The following is a 9459-nucleotide window of genomic DNA, read 5'->3' as shown; positions in this document are numbered from 1 at the left end:
TGAGAGAGGGGACAGTTTGTGCTCTGTTGTAGCTTTGCTGGACTGAGAAGATGAACTGAAGCAAGGAACTCGTTTCCTAAAGGTTGGAGGCCTAAAATAGGGGCACTTTGTTGGGCGCCGTCTCTTGGTGATCCTACTGGAGACGCTCGGGATGGGGATGCGACCGCCTCCACATCGGTGCGTGTTACCTGCGAGGTGAAGGGGAACCTGCTGGAACAGGAAGGATGCTGAGAACGGAAAAGGAGCATTTATGGCTGTAAAGAAACACCGAGAAATAACCTCAGGACTTTTCCTAGGAAACGGAGCGAACGACCCTGTGCCACGTGCTCTGCGTGCCCTGCTCGAGCCCGCGCGTCGGGCTAGGTGATCTCCAGAGGTCCATTCCAACCGTAACCATTCCGGGAACACAAGGGATTGTTTTTCCCCTCACAGGGATCTCCTTTTCCTTTCCAGACCCTCCCAAAGCAGCGAGTCGCCCGAGTTTCGTAGCCCTTGGCTGCCCGTCGCCTCCCGAGCCTCCCCGCCCAGCCCATGTGGCTCTCCCCACGCTCCAGGCGCGCGCCCGGCGCCCAACGCCATGTGTGTTTGTCAAACCATGGAAGTGGGCAAGTACGGCAAGAACGCCACCCACTCGGGAGACCGGGGGGTCCTGCTGGAGCCTTTCATCCACCAGGTGGGCGGCCACAGCAGCATGATGCGCTACGACGACCACACCGTCTGCAAGCCCCTCATCACCCGGGAGCAGCGCTTCTATGAGTCCCTGCCCCCAGAAATGAAGGAGTTCACGCCCGAGTACAAAGGTGAGGCTTCGGGGTGGAGATAACCCCTTCATGGCCCTGTTTTCCCCTTTTCCTGGACCTACCCTTATGGTTCTGTCTCTGGAGATGCCCCTTTCATGGACCTTGCTCCTTTTCCCGGACCTATCCTTATGGTTCTGTCTCTGGAGATGCCCCTTTCATGGACCTTGCTCCTTTTCCCGGACCTACCCATCTGGTTCTATCTCTGCTTCTCATCTTGTAATTTTGCCCTTTTTCAAACTAGCAAATTAGCAGGGCCTTTTGGAAAGGAGGATGTTTATTTTGCTGCAGGCACCTGGAGTTTGCTCTCCTTGCTAACTCCGGAGTGGTGGCTGTCGCCGGCAGCTTCAGGTTATAGATGCGTTATCTCTTATTGCTGCGGCACTTGACCCTGAGCACCTCAAGTTGGGTCGTAAATCCCCCGAGCACTTGCACACCCTCCAGCCTGCTCATTTCTTGCTGCTTCATTCTGTCGTTTTTACTGCCCTGGGTCACAAAGCTGCTGGAGGAGGAAGTGTTTCCTCCCCAGCGCTGAGGTGAAGCACTTGGCACCAGCGGCAGCGGAGGAGTGGAAAATTCCAGCCTCCGTCTCCCTGAGGGAGGGAGGGCGGCAGGTCTTTGCCTTTAGAAAGCTCAGTGTTGATGTTCGGAGTGGCCATGGCCGTGGTGGCAGGTGGTCTTCTGGAGCCTCCTGGTCTTCGGGTTCCCTCTGCTGCTTTGTCACAGCCTGGCCCTGGTGGGACTGGCCTTCAGGGACAGCCGGGGCCACCAGCTGCGCAGGGTCTCGCCAGTGGATCCACACGCAGCCCCGAGGTCTCCAGGCAGTGTCAGCGTAGCCATGTCCATAAGCAATGCAAGGTGACATCTCAGATGGGTCCTTACATGTCCTCGAGCTGCTCTTGGGCCGCATGGTGCGTTGGTGACCCCTCGTAGAGCCCCGGCTTCCTAGGATTGAGGGGACTCCTCCTCTTCCCCCTCCACTGAATGCAGTGGTGGGATCCTGCCGCCACCTCCCAGTGTCCTTCCTTGGGAGATCTCCTTCAAGCTAATGAAGCTGATAATCCCCATGGAGGCCTGTTGCCTCATGAGGACCCTCCTGGTAGCCTGAAGCTTTGTCCCCTGCCCCCCGTCCCATTCAATCTCTGTGTCCTGATTTATGGAATCCTGCTAGTGCCAGCAGCCTTCCCTACTCCTCTTGGGGAGGCAGATGTTGGCGCTGACATTCCCTCTTGGAACACTGGGATGTTCTCCCAACAGCCCACCGCCTGTTTCATCGGAGCGGCTTGAGGAACGTGGCCAAGTAGGACAGAATGGTCCTGCTCGCTTGCAGCAGGCCGGGGCAGTCTTGCTTCCATGATCTCCTGTCACTGGGATCCCCTGGGATCCCCTTAAGTCTTTCTACAAGACTTAAGGTGCAAAGCTGCAGTTGTCACCTAAACCTTTAAACTCTCCTAACTCCGGTGCTGGAGAACTCCTATTTTTCCCCTTTTTTTTAGTGGAAAAAGCCCACTCCTCTCTGGCAAGGGATGTCCTTGTAGACAGCAGGAACGGTCCTGCAGGACATGGATGCTTACCTGAATGACCCACATATATATTCCATGTGCTTCAGCCCCGCTCCTCCTCATCATCCCGGTAGCCTGCCCTTGACTTGTCTCCAGTTTGACCCTCTTTTGCGCTGGGGACTGGATGGATAGTGACTTCCCTCGAAATACCAGCCGTGCTTTCCCTAATCCAGCTCAGCAGGTGGTCAGGGCAGTGGTATCAAAATACACCAGACTCCCCATGGATGCCACAAACTCCCCATGGATGCCACAAACTCCCCATGGATGCCACAAACTCCCCATGGATGCCACAGCCTTCCCTGCTGGCTCTTTGCTCAGGTAGGGAGCAAACCCTCACTGCCAGGGAGCTGCTTGAGGGGCTTCTCCTTTGAGCCCTTAACAGCGTTTTCCTTTCTCCCTTGTGCTATTTAGCAGCTCTTCATCCCTCTGGATTTGCTTTGCCCTCCCTCTCATCTCCTTTTAGTATTTTATTTCCCCCCTCTGTCCTGTTGTACGTTGAGCTGCCGCCGCCTGGCTATTCCCGGGGGGGATAATCATTCCAAAGGCTGACCCCGCTCCGCCCTGCCAGGGGTGGTGTCCGTCTGTTTCGAGGGGGACAGCGACGGCTACATCAACCTGGTGGCTTATCCCTACGTGGAGAACGAGGCCCTGGAGGCGGACGAGGCGCCCGAGAGGGACCAGCCGCGCCGCAAGCACTCGCGCCGCAGCCTGCACAGATCCGGCAGCGGCGCCGAGGACAAGCCCGGCCTGGCCAGCGACGCCACCGAAAGGTAGAGAGGCTTCCGAAACGGAGCGAGCGCCGGGGCTCTCCTCGCCCGGAGCGTTTGGTGCTGCCACGCGAAAGCTGGGCTCTCTTGTGCTTGCCAGCCCAGGGCACTGGCACAGACTGGCACTGCAAACCTTGCCCCGGGGGGGGTTGTCCCGTTCCGAGTTGTATTGGGTTCGTAACCAAAGGACTAGCCGGGAATAATGCAGCTCTTTTGTGCTCGTCGTGTTGGTAATCTAAAGTAAATTCACCTTTCCCAGTCAGAGCTGTGTCCGGCCAGATGCGAATCCTTTCACACGTGCCGGCTGATAGGAGCAAGGATTTCCCCCTCGTGGAAAACTGAACCTGTGTAAAACCAACCCAGACTTCTCCTTTTTCTCATGTGGAGATGATGCTGACCCTCTTCGCTCCAGCTGGTCCCCAATCCAGCATTTTCTTCCAGGGCTACCTAGTGTATGGGTCTTTAGTGAGCTCGTGCTGCAGTGGCGGGGCAGAGAGGAGATATTCCTGTACTTTATCAAGTACAGCCCAGCACAGATGTTGAATAGACAGTGCCCTTGAGCGAGGTTCCTAGTGTGTAGCTGAGGATTTGCTGCTAGGAAGCTGCTCTTGGGCAGGTTTATCCTGTGTGAAACGTGCAGCAGAAGGGCCAGGAGACGACCCTGTGCAAGGGGCAGATTTGTGTGCAATAGTTGTTCCTCTCCGGAGAGTTTGTAGGCGCTAACAGGCAAGCTTGTTCTGTTCTTTATATCAGCAGCATCCAGGAAGCGAAGAGTCCCAGGGTGGACTTGCACATCCATTCAGATGTTCCGTTTCAGATGTTGGATGGGAACAGCGGGCTGAGCTCGGAAAAGATCAGCTACAACCCCTGGAGCCTGCGCTGTCACAAGCAGCAGCTGAGCCGCATGCGATCGGAGTCCAAGGACCGCAAGCTCTACAGTATCCTTTGCAGGGAGGAACTGCCCTTTTGGGTTTAGTTTGGGTCACGTTTTGGCTTTAGTTTGGGTCAGGTTTTGCCCAGCAGCTTGTCTGCTCGCTGCTTGGGAGGAGCTGCTCCGCTCTCCTTGTCCTTGTCGCCTCTCTGGAGTCTCTCCCGATTCCGTCGTGTCTTTGTGAGGTGGTGAACAGAGCTGAAGGTGCTGGTGAGCCAGAGACTTCTCCTCATCTAATCATGTCCTCTTCCTAATAATTCTTATCATTCTCTTTTGTTTTAGCTGCTCTAACTAGAGTGTTGATGAAACCCTCTTCTTGTGCACCCCAAGACACCATTCCCCACTGGTTTTAGGTGTCTTAAAACCCACTGCTTCAGTCAGTAAACCGGGATACGTCTTTTCCCCTCCACTCTGGGGCATTTTGTCTGCCCGTTTAATGTCCAGGTCAGCCTCAGAACGGCTCTCTGGGCTCTTTCAGTGTCTCTCCTCGTTTTTGCAACCTTGAGTAACTGGGGGGAGAGTCAACAGACGTTGTCATCTCGACGTCCATTCCCCTTCTTGGGTCGTTTGTTGAGGAGCGTGGGTCTCCCCGCAAAGACCTTCCTGATGACTTTGCCTGAAGGCATCCCAGGCTTCATCATCCAACTGCTCCATCTCCGCAGGATCCGAATCCTTGATCTGCTGCTTAGCCTCTCCGAGGAAGCATCACATCAAACATCTCAGGATTCATCCCTGCTGCTTTATTCAGTCTAACTGCCCACCTTGGTCAAAGCTACCAAGGGACCCTAGGATATTCGTCAAGTGTGACCTTCTCTTTTAACAAGGGCTGTAACGGGTCCTTCCCTGCTAGCCCATATTTATCTCTGTGTCTTCTAACTCTGCTCTCTTACAGTTGCCTGCTGAGCTGTCTGGGACGTTCCTGTCAGTCCATAGGTCCCCCAGATGTCTCAAAATCAGTGTTGCGGTTGCCCTCTCTATCATGTGGTACTGGGGCAGTTTTAGACGTGTTGCACATTCCAGTTAATTCAAGAGTTTTTTGCCTCAGATCCTTTAGGATTCTTGGGTGAGACCAGCCAGATCCTAGGGCTTGTTACTCTGTCTGTTGGACGTCTAACCTTTTGTGCAGAGCCTTCAGCTTGAGACCATTCTGGTTTGGAGATCCCCCTAAGCTCTTCTGCAGTAGATGCAGAAGCAAAGCTTCCCTCCTGCTTTTCTTCCGAAGGTCTCTCTTTTTTAATTTTTATTTATTTATTTTATTATCTTGATAACTTCTTTTATTCTTCCGTTATCTTTCAGCCCTTCAGACAGCCTGAACGGCTTCCTCACGTGGTTCAAAAAGGACTTCTGAACCTCTCCTCATGCGCTTGTGTTTGACGTTCCAACGTGCCTGGTTTTTCACCTGCCAGGGCAGATTGTTTTCCTTGCACAGCGGCAACCTTGCTTTCAGTAGCTCCTTTCTCCTGGCTCAGTTTAAGTGCATAGACTTCCCTTTTCCCGTTCTCCATGGGTGCCTTGGACCTCCAGGTTTCCATTTTGAAGAAGTGTCCGCAGCGCTCACGAAGATGGGAGTCTTTTTAGCTCTCCATCGGGCTTCCTTGTCCTCTGCAGTTCCTCCTTCAAAACCCAGCGCATTTTTTGCTAAATTTCCTTGGCTTTTGTGCACACTAAGAGCTTCCCAGCAAGGCTAATCTGTGCTACAGGTGTCGTTTCAGAGCAGCGTCTTAAACCACAGCCTGCAGGGCAGACTAACTCGGGACAGAGCTGATGGTGGGTCCGTCTTTCCCCTTCAGGATGAAGGCTGCTGAGCCTTGAGTTCCAGTTGATGGGAATTCCCTGTTCTTTAGCGATAGGCTTAAATGCTTGGTTGGATTTTTAAGCTCTCCTCCCTTGCCACCAAGTCCTGGCCGCGCTTTTCCTGCCCTCCGTGGCCCCCGAGCCCTCCTTGACGCTCCCGCAGAGTTCCTGTTGCTGGAGAACGTGGTGCATCACTTCAAGTTTCCCTGCGTGCTCGACCTCAAGATGGGCACCAGGCAGCACGGCGATGACGCCTCGGAGGAGAAGGCCGCTCGGCAGATGAAGAAGTGTGAACAGAGCACTTCGGCCACCTTGGGGGTGCGCGTGTGTGGGATGCAGGTAGGGATCCCCCCAGGGCCGTGGGCTCCGCGTTCCCTTTCCCATTAGAGCTTCCAGTAAAGCGCTTTCTGCCGAGCGTGAATTCCCAAGTGTTCCCCCTTCGGGTAAGTTTGCTGGTGCTTGTGGTGCCTGCATTTTGCGTTTGCTTTTAAGCCTGCAGTAACTGCAGCTCCTGCTTTTTTCCCAAGCTGTTTCCAACGCCAAAAATTCGGGGGGTTGCAAATGAAATCTAGTGTTCCTTGATGTTGAGCTAGGAGAGCAATCCCCGGCACGGCGGGGAGCGCCTCGCTTTCGGCACCGCCTGACGTTTGCTTCCGCACTGGGAGCTGACCGGTTCCTCTTGCCTCGTGGGTCAGTCCCCGAGCAGAAGGATCCGCCTGTAGCGCGGCTGTAGAAACAGTCGTTCCGTCCCCTCCCTCCCAAGGATTTTGTACGGCTGCAGATCCCTGCCCGCGGGCTCGGAAGCGGTCGAGCCCCCTCGTCGTGCTGCGTGATAGTAACACATATAGGCAGCCCTCGCTGCGGGAGGAGTATTCAGCACTTTAAGGCTCAGCCTGTCGTGTGGTCCTTCTTGGGGACCCTCGTGCTCCTTGGGGACCCTCAAACCGCAGAGCTGCCCTTGGGGCCTCCCTTGGTGGCTGGGCAGCCCGGGTGGTGACGAGCAGGGTGTCTGTGGGACGCACCCATAAGGTGCTCTGGGGTTTGAGGAACAGGCAGAGCTTTTCCCTGCCCGCTCCTGGGAGCGGTGGCGTGAGAAGGTCCCCCTGTCCTGTCAGTGCCAGACAGCTCTAGGCCATCGCTTATTGCCTTAACCCCGTCCTTCCTTCTTGATACGTGTTTCCTTTGGCCTTGCAGGTCTATCAGCTGGACACGGGGCACTACCTCTGCAGGAACAAATACTACGGCCGCGGCCTTTCCATCGAGGGCTTCCGCAACGCCCTCTACCAGTATCTCCACAACGGCCTGGAGCTGCGCAGGGACCTCTTTGAGCCTGTCCTCGCCAAACTGCGCAGCCTGAAGGCGGTCCTGGAGCGGCAGGCCTCCTACCGCTTCTACTCCAGCTCCCTGCTCATCATCTACGACGGGAAGGAGAGCCGGGCGGCGCCGTTCGCCGAGCGGCGGCCGGAGCCGCGCGCCAAGCGGGGGGACAGCGCCCTCGGCGAGGGCCTCCCGGCCGGCGGCGCCCCCGAGGCCGGCCCCTCGGGCCCGCCCAAGGTGGACGTGCGAATGATTGACTTTGCCCACAGCACCTTCAAGGGCTTCCGCGACGACCCCACCGTGCACGACGGACCCGACGTGGGCTACGTGTTCGGGCTGGAGAGCCTCATCAACATCATGGAGCAGATGCGCGAGGAGAACCAGTAGCCTTGGGCTGCGGCCTCCCCTTGGCGTGCTGGCGGCGGGAGCAGCTAAGGCCACCTCCTCCCCCGGGGAAAAAGCGGACAACTTTGGGTTTTAAACACTTGGCATTGCTCCCTTGTTTTTTACATGCCCTTGAATAGAAGAGCTAAGGGGAGGCAGGATGGAGGAGCTCCTGGCGCCTGCCCCGGGGCTTTGACCGCACTGGCTCTGCCGCCCGGAGGAGACTCCCCGCTGGGCACGGCGCTTCGCCCGTGCATCCCGCAGGGAGCACCTGGACGTGGGAAGAGAAAGCAGGAGAGAGCAGGGGGCGGGAGCGCTGACCGGGGGAGCGTCTTCCCTCGGGAGGCCCTCGGAGAGCCCTTAGCTCCGCGCCCTCCGGGATGCCGTGGAAAGAAGAGGGCCTCGAGGGCAAAGCAGCGGAGCGCCCCGGGTAGCGCCCGCCCCGGGCGGGGGAGCCCAAGGGACCAAATGCGCCCCAAGGCGGGCAGGGGGTGCCCGGGGCGGCCCCCCAGCGCGGCGCCCGCCCTGCCCCGGCGGCGCACGGAGGGGTCCCGCTAAAGGAACTCTGCCTTGGACCACTGCCCCAGCAAGAGCTCGGCTCCTGGGCTAGCAATAGTACCTGTAGCACGTCGCCCTCGCCCCGCGGGCCCCTTCCCACCAGTTCCGTTTTCCCTTCTGTGTTGCATTGGTCCCCGCGGCTGAGCCCAGGTCCCCACGGAGGCCCTGGACCCCGGGGGCCGCCCTGGTTGGACGGAGGTCAGCGGGATCCCTGCGGCTCCCTCCTTGCTCCTTCCCCGGGACCCCCAGGACAGCTCCGGCTGCCCTTCCCTCGGACGGTAACCGGGGCCCTCCCCTGCTGCGGATCCCGCTCCGGGAAGGAGTGGGGAGCACCCCCCACAAGGGAGCCTCTCCCTGGGGCGACGCCGCTTATCCCAGGGCCCCCTCCTAGGCCCAGCCCCTCCCCGTGCTCCTTCATCGGCTTCTGGGTGCGTCTCGATGGGGTCCAGTCCGGTGTCACGTCCCTTCCCCTGCATGATTCCCCCGTTCAGAGCCGGGCCCGCCTGCCCCGGGGACGCCCCGGCCGGGGCGGGGGCGCGCTTTGGGAGCCCCCGTTCCCCTTCCGCCCGGACCACTGCGACGGCAGCTCCCCCGCTTGTAAATGGCCTCGGCAGCAGTTTGTTTTTACACGAGTACTCGCCCTGTTTGTGTTTCACCGAGAACCAAAAAGAAAAGGAAAAAAAAGCAAAAAAAACGAATTAAAGGATCTGGTTTTGTCCGCGCTGTGGCCTTACTGCGTCGCCCCGGGGTGCGCGATGGGTGGCCTCCCTCCCAGCCCCGGTCCTCCGCGCCCCTGGGTGGGGGGCCCTTGTTGGGCTCCCTTGGGGTGCAGCTGCCCGGGTGTTCGCTGCCCTCCTCCGGGGATGGGCGGGAGGAGCTGGAAGAGCAGGGACAGAGCGGAGAACCGGAGGCGGCCGAGCCCGTGTCCGGGGGGGACGCGGTTCCCGGGGGAGCCGGAGCTCAGAACAGACCCGCCGGGGCGGCGGGTCCCGCTCCGGGGCGCAGAACTGACAGCGCGGGGGTCCCTGCGCGGGCGGGAAGGCGGCCGGGCGGGGGGCGCTGTGGCCGGGGCCGCCGGCCTCCGCAGCGGCCCCCGGCCCGAGCCGCGTCCCGGGGTGACCCCTGGGGGCGGGGCTATCGGGAGGGGGCGGTGCTATCGGGAGGAGGCGGGGCTATCGGGTGGGGGCGGGGCTATGGGACGGGGAAGGGCTACTTGTTCCAAGCAGCGGAACTGTAAGACCCAGTGGGCGGGGCTATGCGCCCATGGGCGGGGCTATACGTGCTAGGGGGCGGGGCTTTCGGGAGGGGCCGCTCTGTACACCCAAGGGGGCGGGGCCTGCGGGGTGCGG

General features: G+C 58.9%; 1 protein-coding gene across 1 annotated transcript; it reads left to right on the top strand.

Moving 5' to 3' along the window:
* Positions 1–529: 529 nt before the first annotated feature.
* Positions 530–7831, top strand: IP6K1 (inositol hexakisphosphate kinase 1). Its single transcript, XM_026041540.1, has 5 exons — positions 530–800; positions 2928–3129; positions 3880–4064; positions 6015–6190; positions 7046–7831. The coding sequence occupies exons 1-5, from the start codon at positions 578–580 to the stop codon at positions 7553–7555; spliced, it is 1296 nt and encodes a 431-aa protein (XP_025897325.1). The 5' UTR covers positions 530–577; the 3' UTR covers positions 7556–7831.
* The last annotated feature ends 1628 nt before the right edge of the window (positions 7832–9459 follow it).

The sequence above is a fragment of the Nothoprocta perdicaria genome, unplaced genomic scaffold, assembly GCF_003342845.1.
Source record: "Nothoprocta perdicaria isolate Ctin4 unplaced genomic scaffold, notPer1 scaffold_287, whole genome shotgun sequence".
In the NCBI taxonomy this organism is placed as follows: Eukaryota; Metazoa; Chordata; class Aves; order Tinamiformes; family Tinamidae; genus Nothoprocta; species Nothoprocta perdicaria.
The sequence above is the reverse complement of the archived record's forward strand: the minus strand, read 5'-3'. Positions and strand labels throughout refer to the sequence as shown.

What these genes read in the sequence shown, in the direction of transcription:
- IP6K1 (XM_026041540.1), top strand. Translation starts at nt 578, where the DNA reads ATGTGTGTTTGTCAAACCATGGAAGTGGGCAAGTACGGCAAGAACGCC. An exon ending in GTTCACGCCCGAGTACAAAG is followed by an intron (nt 801 to 2,927) that starts GTGAGGCTTCGG and finishes CCGCCCTGCCAG; the next exon opens with GGGTGGTGTCCGTCTGTTTC. An exon ending in CAAGGACCGCAAGCTCTACA is followed by an intron (nt 4,065 to 6,014) that starts GTATCCTTTGCA and finishes ACGCTCCCGCAG; the next exon opens with AGTTCCTGTTGCTGGAGAAC.